Source organism: Pempheris klunzingeri, chromosome 5, assembly GCF_042242105.1.
Source record: "Pempheris klunzingeri isolate RE-2024b chromosome 5, fPemKlu1.hap1, whole genome shotgun sequence".
Classification (NCBI taxonomy): Eukaryota; Metazoa; Chordata; class Actinopteri; order Acropomatiformes; family Pempheridae; genus Pempheris; species Pempheris klunzingeri.
In genome coordinates this window covers 7,961,308-7,979,345 of record NC_092016.1, presented here as the reverse complement: position 1 = coordinate 7,979,345, position 18,038 = coordinate 7,961,308, and the positions used below count along the sequence as shown (strand labels likewise).

Here is an 18,038-nt window from a genome sequence, read left to right as displayed (position 1 = left end):
CTGTTAGAGTAGCGGCATCTTGCTCGTCACACACACACAAACACATCATCTATTGTGTATGCATTTGTCTGCTTTTTGTCTGTATGATCGTGCTTTGCTGTGACTTCTGTCTGTGGCTGCACTTTGTGTTTGAGTGTGCTGTATGTCCAGGAGCAATTTGCAATGGGACGTGTGTGTGTGTGTGTGTGTGTGTGTGTGTGTGTTTGCACGTGTAAACCCCTTCTCTCTCCCCAGCATCCACCAGGCAGTGAGGAGAAGTAGGCCGCTTAAAGATAGCTCCCGGCAGCCTCAATACCGGCTCCCAAAATATATCTGCTCATGAGAGTCATCATCTCTCTCCCTCCCCCTCTTTCTTATTCTTCTTTTGCTCCTTCTCCTCTTGAAAATAGAACGGGAATCAGCCTTTGAATTCGCAAATTGATAGCCTCTGTGAATATCCCGAGGTGTGGATCTATGGGTATGTGTGTGTGTGTAACTGTAAGCGTGTGTGTGTTTGTGCGCATGCATCCTTTAAATAAATAATCCTTTCCATTTTTTGGGGTCCCGAGTCTCACTTGGAAGGTATCCTCATGAAATGGTGACATCAGGATTGTACCACAGCACCCATCAAATTTAGGGGGGGGGGTTCATTGAGGAGCGTTGTCACCCATGTCATTCTTTATGCTCTGACCCACTAGAGAAATGTGCTCTAAGTACTTAAGTAAGAAAAGGAAAGGAAAATGTCCGTCACAATTACCTTCAAATGTCTAGTTTTGTCCAGAAGGCATCAAGATTTTTTATTTTTTTTTAACAACTTAATTAAAATTTTTTAGCACCAATTTCAATCCTGGCCCTGATGCTTTCTGGTTTGAAGGTCCTGTACCTCCTGTGTTTTCCTGCATTACATCCAGTGTGTGCTGAGATAGGCTCCAGCCCCTCCCCCCACCTCCCATGACCCCGAAAAAACTGGGGATGGAAAATAAATGGATAAAAAGACGAGTACGCCCTCTCATATTAGCTCAATATTCCTCTCGCTGTCTGGATGCACTGAGACCTAGTGTGTACTTTGCCCCCCATTGGCCCACATCCACAGAGAATGAGGACAATAGTTTGGCTCTGAGACATGTGTGCCTAATGTGGTCCTTTTATGTAGGAAAGTGGAACTGTATGGAGATGGGAGAGAAAGGGGATCGCTGCGTTCCTGTTTTCTTTCTGTTTCTGAAAGCTATCAGACACATGAGACATGGCTGAGAGACAGATATTGCTCAGTTTGTGCTATTATGAAGATTAATTTGTCCAACATTTTTATTAACATTTAACCCACAACATCTGGTGCAAAAATAGCTAAATTACATCCTTATAATTTCTATACATCCTCATAATTTCTAGTGGAATTACATTGTGATGCAATTATCTCATCTTGTTGATGTTTCACAAAATTCTGTTCTGTTCTGTGTCATTTATTCCAACCAAAGCTCCATTTAGAAATAACAAAATGAGTGAATAAATGTATGAGCTTCCTCTCTTGGAAATCCGTCTAATAGTTTTCAAGTTATTCACTTGAAACCAAAAATGTAAACCTCATGGTGGTGCTAGAGCAAAAGTCAGGGGATCACCAAAGTCAGTGGGATTCATCATCTGACCTCAGTGAATGTCTGTAAAACATTTCATGGCAATACATCCAATAGCTGTTAAGCTATTTCAGCCTGGGCCAAAGCGGGGGCCCGACAGACTGTCTGAAACACAGACAGACAGACATCCCATTCCACCGCATGTTTAATGACCAGATAAGAGTGTCTGCTTTTGGTTTACCCAGAGAATTAAAACAAGGTACTTCATCAAACTATGGAAAATCCAGCATATGATGCTGCCATAAACCAGCCATGCTTATTAATTTGCAACACTGCTTGCAATGACCTAAAACACAGACTTAGATTAAAGGGATAGCTACTTCATTAAAGTTTCCTGACAAAACTATTGCAGTATAGTAGTATATCACCCAGTCATACCTTTGCCTATTAACCCATATACCCTTTTCTGTATAAATCTAACATTATGAAACAGCCTTGAGCAGATCACTTCACTGGCTATATCTACAGATCATTTGAATAAATAGACGCTACAGAGAAAGAACCTGTAGATATTGTAAACATTTGAACTGTATGTGTTCCCCCAGTTCACTCCCTGGATGACTAAGTCAGCCACATTAACCTCAGGATGCCCCTTCAACCCCCACTGTGCATTTTCACACGCGCACACACACAAACATACACACACACATACATACAGTATATTGAGGTCAGAATGAGAAACGTAGACAGACCCCCCGCATCATGGCACACCCTCTGGCTACCTCACTGTGAGCTGCTCACTCATGTAGAAACAGACCCATCTGCCCAGAGAGATGGCGAGAAAATGGTGAGGGACAGGCAGGGAGGCAGGAATGATGAGACGCACACATACACACACACACACACATAAATGGCATCCAACATCCAAAAAAGACAGCGGTGGAAAATGGGGTTTAGAGAAAAGGAGGGAGGATGCCAGATAGAGAGAGGAGAAGGGGGGGGGGGGCAAGGCAGATCTGTGCGGCGTTGCCCTGAGATACAGGATGTCGTAATAAGGCAATTGGGAGAGAGAGAGAGAGAGAGAATGAGCGAGAGAGAGACTAATTCAGAGGGGATGAATGGGGGAGGAGAGTGCACCTCAAGGAGAAAGGCATTAATTTCCCTGTCGCTGTGACAAGCCAACACCCCTTTGCCTGCGCAGAAAGTGGAACATTCCAGCTCGCTCTGGGCTCTGTTGTTGTGCAGAGCTGCAGAAGGCCTGATAGAGTCAGCTAGACAGAGAGAGAAGGAAGGGAGGGATACACAGACAGAGACAGACACACACTGTGGAACGAGAGCCTGTGTATTCATTTCATCACCCAGTTCTTCCAGCGACACCACAGAGGAAGGACACAAAGAAGGAAAACAAGGAAGACAAAAAAAAAAGGAGCTTCATTGAAAGCAGGGAAAGTGAAAGAGAGGCAAGGTGAAAGAGGAGAAGGAAGGAAAGGGAGGGAGGAAGGAGGCTGGGGCATGAGGAGGGGCGCCTGACTGACATTGCTGCTCTTGCTATCAGCTCACACACACACACACACACACACACACACACACACATTCAGCCAGATTGTGCACTGCACAGTTGCTGCTCTTTTTTTTTTTTTTTTTTATCCTTTTTGCGGAGCCTTGTCTTCCATCCTTTCTTCTCCTCTGAGCGAGAGGACAAGAGAGACGGAGAGAGGAGGAAGAAGAGGAGGGAAAAGGAGGAGGAGAAGGACGAGGAGGGGAGGCTGTAACCCTCTCCTCTCCTTTGCTCAGACACACAGCAGAGAGATAGGGAGAGAAGAGTATAAAAAAAAGAGAGAGAGAGAAAGCAGCTTTCTGTTCAATTTCGCCGTCTCCTGTGGTCCCTCGGCCAGCGAGCGGCTAACAGGCACCGCTCATGTCCGTGAACTCGGAGAAATCCTCGTCCCCCGAAAGGTAACACCTCCTTCCCCCTCTCCTTATCTGTCATTTCATCCCCGTATATCTGCATGCATGTCCTTCTTTTTCGTCTGTTATTTTGTATTCTTCCTCTCCCCACAGCCCTCCCCGACCACCAACCCCCTCAGCACCTCGATGTTTTGTGTCCCCTCTCTTTCTGTTTCTGTCTGTGTATCCTAAGCTGGTTTCTTCTATTGTCTGGGTCAAAGCAGTCTGACTGTAGCAAAGGGGGGAAAAAAAAACGCATTAGTTCATCGATGCATGGTGCTGTAATGTTTCGGAAACAGATCATCCATACGCACATGTACAGCACAGACAGCACACATACTTAAACATCATCTTATAACATAATCCACACATCTCTACACAGACACACACTCGAGCTGCTACTGCCTTCTGTGGCTGCAATATCTCCTATGACAACAATAACAAGAACACACACAGACACACACACACACACACACACACACACACACTGTCTCTTTATGGCGGTGGAGCACAGAGCTTACACAGCAAGAGTGTCAACACACGTCAACATTAGCACTGCCAACAGCAGCAGCAGCAGCAGCAGCAGCGCATCTCGGCAGCGATGCAACCCAACAGCTCGCCACATGACGCACCTCAGTGCATAGCATTACTGAACAATGGCACCTCTGAATGCCACACAACTTCTTTTCAGTACACACAGGCAGGTTTATCGTTATGTTGACCAGCTCTAAGGGGTCGCAGTGCTTCGTAGGTTTTCATATTGTGAAACCTCCAATAACTGTAACGGAAAGCATCAAAAGCAAAGTCACAAGGCATTACTAGTCACGTGGCACACTGTGGCTAATTGAAAATGCATACAGACAAAGACATACACACACACACACACAAGCGTCATTTCAAATTGTGTTGACAGGATACTTCACAATACATAATGAGAAAATGTATCCAGCCTAGCTATGGTCCAGAGGCCTTTCCAGACTTATCCCACCTCTGTTATTCAATAGAGATTAATGGCCTTTTTAATAATTTGTACCTATTTATGTCTAATTAGACCTTCCCATGCAGACTTTGGAGATCAAAGTGAGCACTCTTTTATTTCTTACGGCGTTGCTTAGATGATCCTGATTTAGAAAATCTCTGTTGTTGTGGTGGCTTATGGTCCTGGGAGTCACTTCAGTCGTCAATTAAGGAAGTTGTGTGTGTGTTTTTTTTTTTCTTTCTTTTTATCGAAAACATACATGGAGATAAATGTCTGAGAAACAAAGGCTCTGTTTTTTATAGTCTCCATCTCCGTTTTGAGCGATGAATCTAAATGCGAACTAGTCAAAGTCATGTCCAAACCTCTTTACCGCATGCACACGAACCCATATCCATTCAGATTTATTTGGACCAAGCCCACATTCCTCTTTCAGTGTGCAAATGCGGAAAGAGCTCGATTTGACGGGTGCTGGAGGGTGAGGAGCAGGCAGACTGGATGACTCAGGTAGCCACTGATGCGGTGCCAAGTACGATCAGGCAGAGCCGCTGCCATCCACACAACCGAGAGCCAGGCCCCAGACTGGCACACTCAAACACAGCGCAGTGGGCACACGGATAGGCAGAAGTAAATGGGCATTAACAATATCAGGCATTAGTACACGGGCAGTTGGGCACAGAGGAGAGCATCGTAGCGTTGGCAGTTTTGAATGGACATGAAGTGAAGTTTAATTTGGAGCAAGTAGTGGCAGTGTATACAGATACACAAATACTGCAGAAAGGCAACTAAGGATGAATGCATAGATGGAAATTGTCATATTAACTTAGCTAACATCTAGATAAGGTAAATAGGATTCCTGACCTTAGACACATACACAAATATAGAGTATATATATAGAGAGAGTATATATCATCTGGCAGCCCTGGTGTGGTGAGGGTTGTGGATGTCATCACTTGGCTAGTTTTTCCCTTCCTCTATTGTTTGGGTCACAGTCGTCGGACTGTAATTAAGAATAATGCAGCAGTCCCTTGTTGCATGCCAGATAACAACAAAGAGCAACACTCACACACACTGCTGCTCTCTGTAACGGCCGCAGCGTCTCATGTGACAACAGCAACAATGCATGCAACTGCCTGTTTTCTCCATCACAGGTTGACCAATCTGGGAGCAGTTTAACAGAGCTGTTCGTATGACTAATCACAAGGTTTTATCTCCTTATCTCCCTGAATTAATTCTTAAATACTTAATCAGTGCTCTCAGTTATGAACCTCTGCTGCTAATATCACCATGCTCAAAACTGTATTTGAATGCAGCTTAAGTGTGTGCTGAGGTTCGGAGGGGAATGTGCAGCTTTGTGAGTGTTACATGGACAGATGGGTTGCCTTTTGGGCTGGATACGTGCAGCGACCAAACCCAGTAGTTCCTGTTTTAATAAAAAGGAGTGCGTTATTATTGTATTCATTTGCATAAGTTGGCAGCTAAAGAAAGAGAGCCTGATATAGCAAGACATATGTTGGAAAGATCAAACTTATTACGATGAAAGTACAGTGTTGTCTGCCACGACTAATATACACTTAGTGTGTAGTGTATGTAAAGATGGTATTATACCGAATTCTGCTGAACTTACTTGTTGGTTAATGAAGTAGTAAATGAACAGACAATTACTGAACTGTTTTGATAATTGATTAATGGCTGATAAACGTCAGTCATTTATCAAGTCATTTATCTTTTTCATCTTTTTTATTAAGCAAAAATGCCAATGATTTATGGAAAAAAGAGATTCATTGATAATGTTCATTACAGTGCAGATGATGGTTGTTATATTAACTAATCTAGGCAGCATTCATTGTTGCACATAAAGCAGAATGAACCGGTTTGGAGGTTGAACCACTTCTTTTTTTTTTTTAGTTATTTTTGCTTCATATTTATATGTTAAGTCTATATTGAGCTTATGTTTTTGGACCTATTGAAAATTTTTTCTGCCAACAACACCACCTGGGCCCCAGGCACCATGCATGGGCACACACACACACACACACACACACACACACACACACACACACACACACACACGCACACACATCTGGATCTGGAGTGCTTCATTTGAGATTTGCAGGAACATGTTTGTCAACAGTAAGGCAGAATGGATTGGGTAACTTATGTGTGTTAAACCAAAAGGGATGGATGGAGTTGAAAAGAGCAAGAGGCGGCACTGTGACAAATTTCACTTGGAGCACTTGCATTAGGAAGACGATCCCTGTTGTGTAACTTGGCACTTGAGGCATGGCAGGGATGGAGATGGATGGAGGACGAGGAGTGTGTGCGCGTAAGGATATGTAAGTGTTTTGACATCCTTGTTGCGTGTGAGCAGCTTAAAGCTTCTTTCTGCTGGGTTGCGGCACATCAGTTTAAGTCATTACTGACGCTGTTGGGTGGAGGGCTTATGTCCTTTGAGGGGACTTTCTTTAAGGATTAAACAAAAGTTGAACAAATAAACACCCAAAGGTCAAGAGTTTACCAGCTTTGTTGGAAAGCTGTAGCTTGTAGCTGTTGAGGGACAGGAGTGCTGAGATGTGTTGGGTAGACCTCACTGTCTTTGATGCCGATTATTTCACCTTGAGTGCGTGTGTGTGTGTGTGTGTGTGTGTGTGTACACTGCATTTGAATAAGTGTGGTGCTTGTAGCTGTTGACAGTGTCATGTCCACTTCAAACTGTGCATGTAGTAGATAAAAGATGACAGGTGGGCTTATTGTCTTAAATTAGCATGTATTCCATATACATGATTTGAGCGTTCTTGCTTGTCTGTCCTGGTTCTGTGGATGTGAGTGGGCATCTGTACCTTGTAAGTGTGACTGGATGACGCGTGATTTTTAACCGTTATTACTGAAGCTGCCAGTCTTAACGGAGGAGGAAGAAGAGAGAGAGGGCAAAGAGAGCAAAGAGAAAGAAGGATAGAAAAGGTGGAGGTGTCAAAGGGTAACATCACAAACAAGAGCCAGATTGATGGACTAAATGTCCCATTATGTGATGTTAGATAACGGAGGTCAGAAGGAGCAGCATAGACACAAATGCACATGCATCTCCAGCCATTTCCAACAGTGCTTAAAAATTTCCATCTCATCTCCCCTTTCATGTATTTGACACCAGTTGAAACACAAGTTACAGGATCCATCCTCCTTCCTGCCTCCCCTTTTTTCTCCTTATGTATATATGTTCTTGATTTTAATTTGTAATTTTTTGGTCTATGATGCGTGTATGAAAAAATGCCAATCACAAGTTTACAGAGCCCCAAGGTGACTTTGGAAAATTGCTTGTTTCAAGCAATTTAGAGCTGCAACTGTCAGTCAATTAATCCTCTAGTCAATTGAAAAAAAAAGAATAAACCGCAAATGTTTTAATAATTAATCAATAATGAGTAATTTCTTATACAAACATGCCAATTTGCTGGTTCTTCTCTAATGTGAGGATTGCTTTTGCTGCTTTTGTTTGTTGTATTTGATGATGAATATCTTTGGTCTTGGACAAAACAAGTTAAGGATGTGGTTCTTTTGCTCTGAAATTTTTTTTTCCATAAATAATGGATAATGAAAATAATTTTTGCAGCCCTAATTGAGTTTACTATCTTGGAGGACGAGGACGCCAGTGCATATTTATGTTTGAAAAGCTAGCACCAGAAATGTTTTGGCATTCTAGTTTATACTTCAGAAACGAAATGTGCATATTAGAAAAAAGCCACAACAGAGCCGAGGGAGATTAAGCATTAAGCTACAGATAAAATGAAGGGGAAACATGTAGGACAGAGAGCAGCAGAGGATGCTGTGTGAAGTATTGGAATGTGTCCAGTCGGTCTCACCCAGCTCTTGAAGAACGAGCAATGGCAGCCATCACGTTCACACAGTATATGTAGCTTCAACTGGCCTATATGGCCTCCACCATCTTCTCTGATATGACCCACTTCGCGGGGGACACGCAGGGCACACAAACACACACACACACACAGACACACACATACACAGACACGAGCAGCGCCAGCCATGCAGCAACATGACAATAGCTAATGAAGCGTGGCAGGGAGCTAGCTAGCAAACTAGCCGGCATGCCCTGCCTGTCTGGCTTCCTGGCCTCCATTATACCCACCAGCCCCCCTCTTATGTCTGGAAATACACAGATAACTTTCTGTCCTGCCTCCTCTTTTGATAGTGTTTTTCTGCCCATCTCCGTTTGAGACGGTGTGACAAGGAGACATCCTCATGCATGCTGTCTTTTGCATCCCTTTTGGCCTTTTAGGGATGTAGCAATGGTAAATAAAAGTGTCCGTGGGTGTCTGTGTTGTCACAACTGGTCTGAAATTTTCAAGTCTTGCAAACAAGTTTAACCTGACTGCATATTACAACTTTGTCGCCGTGTGCCCGCAAAATAACTCTGGGAACTTCCACCGTGCTCAATAGAGTCCTATGTGGTTAATCAGCAATACGAATCACTGACTCAAACATCCAGCAGCCAGGAACAAGACTCCTCACGAGTGGTGTGTCTAACGCGATCGCCATGGCGATACCCCCAAGGAGTGGGTCATGTGATCCGGACCCAGGCACCTGATCTGCCATCAGTGCCTCGGCAGGGTTGTGTTATCAGTGAGTGTAGTCTAGGGTCAAAGGTCACACTGGTCTCAGTAGATGAACACAAAGTTCTGCTGAGGCCGACGGAAATATCATTAGTTTTGCAGATATTTGGCCACAAAGTATCAGATAAACCGTAATTCTGACCCGATGATGGGGCTAGATGAAGAGTCAGAGGATCACCAAAGTCATTACAATTCACTCTGAGGGAGACGTGACTCTTTGCATCAAAATTCATGGCAATCCATTTGATAGCCTGCAAATAAAAACTGCAAATGTTAACCTCATTCGGCTGCGAGGGGAAAAGTCAGGGGTTTACCAAAGTCATTATGAATGTCTGCAAAAAATGTCAAGGCAGTCCATCCAATAGTTGTTTTGATATTTCAGCCCGGATCAAAGTGGTGGACGGACAGACAGATATTGCCTTCCCTAGAGCCATGTCGTTAACATGGTGAATAATGTGAACGTCACAGTCAGAGAACCATTCTGAGCAGTTTTCTGAAGATCCTCCCCTTGTTTTGTTTGTCAGTGTGCAGGCAGTTTTCTCTATGATACTACCTCTTGGCCTGGATTCAAGAGTTGCTTGTCTTGACCAGTAATGCAGCACACTTTTCCATTGTCAGCGTTACTGCATTCCACTCTGGAAATATTCAATCAGTTTTGGCAACTTTTAGCAAATTGGATTAAAGTTAAAATGATGCTTTGTATGAAATACAGTAGGAATTTTGCTGTCTGATCCACATGACAAGCAACAAGACTGCTTATCATATCATTGGGTTTGGTTTTCTGCTGCTCTAGACTTGTTTGTGTCCAGTGTTCCCAGTCCCTGTTGACTCAGTATGTTTACATATACAGCATTCCAGTCTTTCCTGTGCTGTTCCGGTCATGTCAGATCGCTCTCTCTCTCTCTCTCTCTCTCTCTCTCTCATTTCTATCTTTTCATTCCATGGCTCTGTTTTATTCTTTCTTCTTCTTATCCAGTCCTTTAAAAAAAAAAATCAGTTTGTTTGATTTGGGAGGTTTTTAGTTTCTCTGTTGGACCTGGATGTCATGCAGTACCTGTCTTATAACTAGTGCCGGCATTGGTCCTGCTCATTATTGTGACCATTGCTGTGACCACGGATTAAACACACTTTGATAAAATATTGCACAACATGCTCCATTTATTCCACCCTGAGACTGAAACTAACAAGAATTGCAGAAATTGTTATATTTATATTTTAATCCAGTATAAATGTATAAACAACTTTCATTTACAACACGCATATCCTCTTGGGTAACAATCTTACTCTGGGTCCAAAAAGTGACATGCTTGCGCTGTTGGTGTATCATTAGCCACCACGTGTGCAGAGGGAACTCATTCGTTTTGATAAGCAATTCTAACAATGCTAATAATAGACCGTATTCCCATTATGCAACAAGAGCATGTTGAAGAAAAAACTGAGAAAAAACATTCTACTTTGGTTCCCCAGTCTTACTGTGTAATGCCTTTAGCTGCAGTGTGGATAGTTAGCATGCAGCAAGGGCCTTTCTCTCTCATTATTTTACAGCTATCTGCCATCAGCGTATTAGTCTTTCTGGAGACGACTTTACTGCTTCGACACTCTGTAAATCATACTCAGCAGAATAAGGGAAATGGAGGAAGAGTGAGAAGACATGGAGAGGAAAAATTTGAGATGTTTTGAGGAGGGAGGGGGGGGGTGGGGGGGCAGATGAACGTGGTACAACGATAGCTCTGGGAGGGAGATGAACCCTCAGAGGAATAGAGAAAGAGATGATAAAGCCAAAGGCTGGAGAGACGAAGACTGAGATAGAGACATGGAGAGTAAAGAACAGGAAAGGACAGCAGAAACCTCAGGATAGGGCCGATGGAGATGGCTGGGGAGCCTCAGATAGACTGAGATAAAAAAAAAGCAGGAGGGGAGATGGAGGGGAAAGTAAGGGAAGATGGAGGGAGAAGATAGATGGTCCTCTGCAGACTTGCGCAGTGTGTTTGGTAATGCTAGGTCACCGGGGGACTAATCTCTACTGATGCTACAGCGTGGAAGCAGTTGAATGATAATGGCCTGTGTGTGTGTGTGTGTGTGTGGGGAGGCATGTGTTTGTTTGTGCGGCTTTGCATATGCACTTGTGCGAAAAGATAACATGTTTCCATTTAAAGGTAGCACTTTTTGTTTCCTGTTGTCTCCTCCTGTGGTCACACGCAAACATACACAGACCCATAAACATGTGTGTACTTGCACGCAGAACCCCTCATCAACGCCTCATGCCCCATAGGACTGAGTCACTCGCCTGCTGCATAACTGAGAACAATATTCATCTGTTGTGTCTGAGAACACTGTTCAACTGTTGTGTCTCTTCCTGCAGCTTGGTCATGGGTATGTTTTTTTTTTTTTTTTTTTTCTTTCTTTCGGTGGTCCACACAAGCTCTGAATGGTTTGGTTTCCTTAAACCTCCGGACCCTTGAAATACTTCCAAATCGTCTACATGCCAACACTGCTCACCTCACACCCACCACACACTACCTAGGCTGGGTGTGGTGATCCTGATATGGGTGTGTTATTTATCCTCTCCCATAATCTAAACCGAATCTAGAACATATGGACACAGTCTCTATGATATTATTATACAAATACTCTGGCTAATATAAGAAAAAAAAAATAAAAGCACCGAGCAGCTACAAAAGAACTTATGTTACTACATGAATAATTAAGGCTAAGATAAATGTGGACAAAGTCACAAGTTATGAATACAACACAAGAGCTTATTTGTTGATTCAATCTGGCATGCTTAAGCTTCAAATGTGAATGTTTGCCGGGGTTTTTTTTTCAGTCATCTGTCAGTTCAGTTAAGTTCAGTTCAGCCTTTCTTGTTTTTATTGGGCTGCAGCGTGGCAAAGGCAGACTCACCTGAGCAGACTCACCAATCAGTAAAGTGGATGAGGAGAAATGTAATTTAGATGGATTAGGTCTTTAATGGTAAACGCAATATCTTTGGGTTTTGAACTGTTGGTCGGACAATAGAAGGAATTTTAATATCCGCTGTGGAGAAGTGTGATACCAGATACTGTGTGTCGAAGTCCCCATAGGGATATTATAGATATATTATACAGGCGTTGAAGTAATAAAGTGAGTGAACTAATGCTCCTATTGTTTTCCACTACTTGTTGATAGCATTTTCCAATTACCACTTCTGCTTTCATTTCTCATGCAAGACTGCTGAATACAAGAGCACATATCCTACTGCCTTTGTGAAATATATTATGTGTAATCAATAAGGAATTTCACATTTTCTCCTCCTATACATGCAGAATTAGAATTTCTTTGCTGATCCACTTCATAGATTCAAGATACTAAGAGAGTGTTGAAGACTTTTAAAAAAATAGATTTTAAGTTTATGGAGAAAAAAAAGTTGCTGGAGCAAGAGTTTCTGTCTGCATTTGTAAGTAAATATTTGTTTTACTGTCTGAAAGCTGGTGGATTTAAGTGAGCTGAGGTTCTACATAGAAAGTTCTTTTAAACTCTGATGGTGTCTCTAATATCAGGTCTCCCCTGTCCTAGCAGCAGTATATAAAGCTTTGACTCCTGACACGCTGCTATGCTAATGAGCTGACATTCAAATCACATTATAAAGTATTTTTGGTAACAGCATCTGGAAGCTTAATTGACATTGGATGTCCTTTCAGAGTGTGCAGAGAGTATTTGAGGTAACGAGTTTGTTTTGATGGTCATGCAGATGGAGAGGTGTTAATGCGCTGTGGGTGTTGCATTTCTGATCCGTACGTGAGATACTGTGTGTGTATAAAACAGACACATCTGGGCCTATGTTATCGTATGCCTGTGCATTAGTCCCTACATGCTTATGCGCACTAACAAACTCAACCCAAACTCAAATGGGCATTGAGAAGGATCCTTCGCAGGTGGGTGTCACAGTCCCATGTGACTCCTGCAGGAATTCAAGGCTGGGTTTGTGTTGTCCCTCGACTGCTGTATCCACGAGTCTACAGCGGAGAGCGGGGACCTACGGTGTTCTCTCTTCACCCGTCCATACGTCCGTCCGTATCTCTTACCCTATGGAGTTAAGCTCGTGTCTGACCACTAAGAAGAAATGGGGCCTGGCTTTGTGTGTGCTGCGCCTGCGCCACAGGGCCCTCCGAAACAGGTAGAGGGTGGAAAAATAAAGAAGAATGAGAGAAATTGTTGTCGAAGGGGTGCTGGATTGACAAGACTAATGGGCAAGGTCCATGACGGGGTGCAAGTCATTGTTTTTAGCTGGTACAGCTAAGTTTCAAGACTGAGGTGGATATTTTGTCTTAACATTTCATTTAATGAGGTAACTCTTGTTTCCATCTCTGCAAGACTCATGCTGGGGATGAGTGAGAGAATGTGGCAAAGGCAGACTGGATTGACAGGACTAATGGGCCAGATAATGATTTTTATCTTTGTACTGGCCATGCACTAGACATGTGGTCATTTTGTTATTGCATAACTGATTCTTACCAGGAAATCCAAAAATGTTAAATGTTTTTGGATTTTCTCCTTTTGGGCTACTATTCCTTGCTGGTTGAGGTTGTTGGGATGTAAGCAGCCTGACAGGAATACCTGCAGGCATTACTCAGGGCGGAAAATTGTCACCGACTCACAACTGCATTTTTTTGAAGGAAAAAGGAAAAAATTATGAAAAAAGTGTTTTAGAGTTGCAACAATAAGTTGATTAAGCGATTTAGTAAATTGGCAAAAAATAAATCAACAACCATTTTAATGATTCATTAATATTTTCATTATTCTCATTTATCTAGAGGAAAACATGTTCTGTCCTCAGCTTCTCTGTTTTGTATCACAAGACATTGGATGGTGCATTTAACATTTCTTTGACATTACATTGACTAAACAATCAGTAGAAAAATTAAATTAAAGGCAGATTAATTGATAATGGAAATAATCTTTTTTTGTGTTCTGGTCAGGAACCAAAATCTGACGTCAAGTCCAGATTTCAAAGGTGCAAGATTTGACCTGGTCTTGATCCGTCTATAGTCCAGCCTTTGTTGTTTTGAACCAAATGAATGTATGAAAAGACAATACTAGGAAAGCCATCTATCAAGTGTATGTTGACATGTGGTTTTCACATGAAATAGTTTTGCAGCATATCAAAGGATTTGCTGTGGGAGTTTCTTTTCAGAACGAGAAACTTTGTTTGGAAAAAAAAAAAAAGGAGTGATAACCTGTTCTTCCACTTTTGTGTTAATGTTTTTCATGCTTTGGAAACTTCTTGCTTTGCTTTTTGTGTTGCTGTTGACACATGTGACCAAGGCCCCTTACTTTTGAGAAGGTAACGCTCATTATGGTTTAAATTCAAATCAAAAAAACTTAGATTTTGCCATTCTGTGGACATGACAGTGATTTTGACCACCATGAATACAATTCTGGACACGCACATAGAAAAATGTCTCTCTACTTTAAACTTGAGAGCAATCTACTTTTGCTCTTCCTTGAATTGACAGGCCTATATTAAATCTCGTTGTATTCTGAGACACAGAGATATATATATCCAGCTCTCATTAATGGTGACATTCTCTTTGATTGGCAGCGTTTAATGGAAATGATTTAGAGCCGCCTTCTGAAAACTAATAACGTTATGTTACTTTTCAGGACAATTGTTGCTGCCTAGCTCGAGATGGGGCCTTTGCTATCGATGAAGCCTCTTGGGAGTGGCGAGCAGGCTATTATTAGCAGCAGTGCTAATAATTAACCGTCTCAAACCAGCAGTACGATTTCTCCATGTTGCTTGTAATGGCAGCGGACGTGAGCAAATTTAAGATATTTTTTTCTGAGGAAATTTCCACTTCAACGAGGTATCAACAGGGCTTTAATCACCACAGGCCATTTGTGGATTATGGTCAAAATAAACCAATTTAGGAATGAAAAGGATTTAATGTTGCTGTTGTTTCTTTGTAGTAATTCAAGATATTTAAAGCTGATTTTTATCTGCCTGGACTACTATAATGTCTAAACAATCTCTTTTCACATTCAGATGTTATACTTGGCATTGTTACAAGTCTATATAAAGAAGAATTTTCACCTTTTATCTCCTTCATGATAAATGTAATGATAACTTTTCTTAATATATTGGGCCATGATACTTTCCTCCTTATGTCTGTCAATTTGTAAGTCGTTCTGTAAAAAGAGGACTGGTTTGGGTGAAATGATGGGTGAAACTTTATTATTGTGTCAGTTTTGTTGAAGTTACCTAATACCAAAAAATCTGTTTATTTTAAAGACCTCAAAGCAGCTCTCATAGGGTTCTGGTATTCAACCTCACTTCCTGTTGAGAAAATCCTGATTTTAGACCACCATTGGTGACAAACATGCTTACATCACATGTTGAGCAAGAAAAGGTAGTAAAGGTACATTTGTGTGTGCATAAGCATGTTTAAATAAGCATTTAACATACATGCATATGGCTTCTTGTGATGCTTTTGCTTGCAGAGTGTGTGGGCGGATGTAACCTCTACAATAACAGGCTTTGTGGCCGGCTGACGTCATTGGAATGTATAAATACAAAATGCAGTGAATGAGTGCACTATATAGAGAGGAGTGCATAGTGCACTGCACAATGAAAGATAAAGCATGTACCCGTCGGCTCTGCATGTAAGAAATGTTGTTGGGTATCTCTACACTGAGCAGAGTAAACCGTGAACCCCGGTGTAATGGCTTTTTGTATAACAGAGCAGTGGAAACACACGTGGCGCATACAAAAACGCATGAATATGACCATGAGTATGTTTCTCTTGGTGTGTTTGTATGTTTTTGTGTGCTTGGGGGGAGCTGATGTTGGCCTTTGTGTTCAGGAGATTGAAATGTGCTTGTCCTACTCGGTCTGCAGCCATGTCACTTGACTTCCACTGCCTCAAGGCATGTGTGTATATATGTGTGCGTGTGTGTGTGTGTTTTCTGTACACATGCCACCCCACCAGCCATGTAGAGCAGTGCTCCTATTTCCCAATGCAAATTTTATTCCAAGTCAGCTGGTGTTATCACAAGGGATTTTCATGCTGCCACAGATGGGTGTCTGCCTGCTGCAAGTTAATTTTAGCAAACCAACATCTCTCTGTGTGTGTCTGCTATCAGAGATTGTATAGATTTCGCTCATTAGCCTTTGTTGCCCATCATCTTAAAGTGTGTTCTGTGCCTCTGTGTTTTCGTGTATGCTATGCATCATATATCTACTGTAGAGTTCAGTCAGTGCAGCGTAGCGTGTGGTCTTGTATCCATCGGCTGCCTGTGGGGAATTCAGTCGATTCATCCTCTATAGATTGGTGTGCTGCACCAAGCTGAGTCTTTGTTTTTCTGTGTTTATTAATTAGAAGATACACTATTTAGCTTAAACATGGACAGCAGCACAGAACACTGCAACCCCTCTATACGTGTTGTAACCAAATTATGGCTTACATTTTAGATTTTAGCCATTTAGCTGATGCTTTTATATAGAGCGACACACAGTGTGTGAGGGGGTAGCAGTTCAGCAGTCTTGTGTAACAACAGCTCGGCAGGATGCATGTGTTTTGATGAAACATTCTTGCGTTAAATGCATTGATTTATTAAGATGCATTGTGTATATTCTGTGTTTTCTCAGAGCTTGTTGCAGTGTCTCGGTGATGAAGCCAGTTTATTGACCTCTGTGATGGAAATTAAATTGTTACAAAAACTCAAGGAACAAGAGATAGATGCAAATAGACAATCCAAATCTCAAGATAAAGAATATCCACAAAATAGAAATTATACTCTATCTGCATGAAAAATAAATTGTGTTCTGTGCAACGGCAGCCGCCAAAGTGCTGTGTCATGAATAAATAAGCTGCATTATTAGCTGATCTGATAATGATAATACTTTTCTATTGATTTGTGTTCTGAGGAGCTAGTAAGATTCCACCATCTCCACTTCGTTCTCCTTGATGGAACAATCCACCTCTAGCCCCTCTAGTCTTGCCAGAGTTGCAAGTTAATCTCTTAATCTCTTACACTGTTAAATTAATCGTAGAATCTCTCTTAAAGTCTCTGTAGGTTTTCTTCTCATTGATGCATCTGGTGACAAATGAGTCCTCAGAGGACAAACAGAGGTAACAGCAGACCCATAACAAATTCCAAACATGCAGTACACATTCTGGCTCTGCATTGCTGCTCATGTTATGGTGTACCTGCATTGCTGAGAGCTTGATGGGCTGGATGGTATCGACAGCACTGGAGGGGTCAAAGGGCTGAGCCCTCAACTGCCTCTGACGCCTCTCTAAGTGACATTACACTCCACGCAGCACAAGATAATGGTGTCCTCCACACCACTGTTGCCTGGTTACTTACCAGAGGTCCCATGTTTTACAGAATCAGTCTCTTCTTTCTTTGTGAGGTCAGTGCTCGGGGACGTTCCCTCTTTGAAACCAGCTGAACACAGCAGTACGTAGCCTATTGAAGGGAACCCCAAACACCTCAGTCACCTGGACATTCATGTTATTTACAGGAGGAATGTTGAGAATGCAATGCTCTGGTAGGACTGTGACGTGCATCCTGACACTCCTACCAGCTTACCTGCTCATCTCTGTGTCTGTGTGAACTCAGATAAAGTCTGATCAGCAGCTCGAGGCTACACTGCAGTCAAATTGCATTGTGGATAATGTAGGTGCCAGGTTTTGACAAAGAATAATGCATGGAATCATTTAGATTTTTGATTAAAATTTTTTTTGTTTTAAACTATCCATTGTGGGTCCAACAGTGTTATAGCAGTGCGACGCTGATGCTGCTTTTAAATGCCCTGCGGCTGATTGTTGTTGTCGTCGTTCCATATTCATAGCGTATACCGTATGAGAATCTAGCATCGCACCTTATGTGCGTGTATCATAATGTATTGTGCTGGTCGCATGTGGTATGAAACAGGATCCTGCAGAACTATAATGTGCA

The 18,038-nt window shown here is 42.2% G+C and overlaps 1 protein-coding gene across 3 annotated transcripts in view; it reads left to right on the top strand.

Annotated features, from left to right (window-relative positions):
* srpk2 (SRSF protein kinase 2) overlaps window positions 1–18,038 on the top strand; it is a 66,073-nt gene that overhangs the window by 16,421 nt on the left and 31,614 nt on the right. Inside the window, exon 1 of one of the 3 annotated variants that reach the window (XM_070830111.1) lies at window positions 3,439–3,506. The exons of the other annotated variants lie outside the window; for them this stretch is intronic. Coding sequence (XP_070686212.1) covers window positions 3,469–3,506 — 38 coding nt within the window. The 5' untranslated portion in view covers window positions 3,439–3,468. Of the gene's footprint in view, window positions 1–3,438; window positions 3,507–18,038 lie in introns of those variants that run through there. 3 annotated transcript variants of the gene reach the window in all.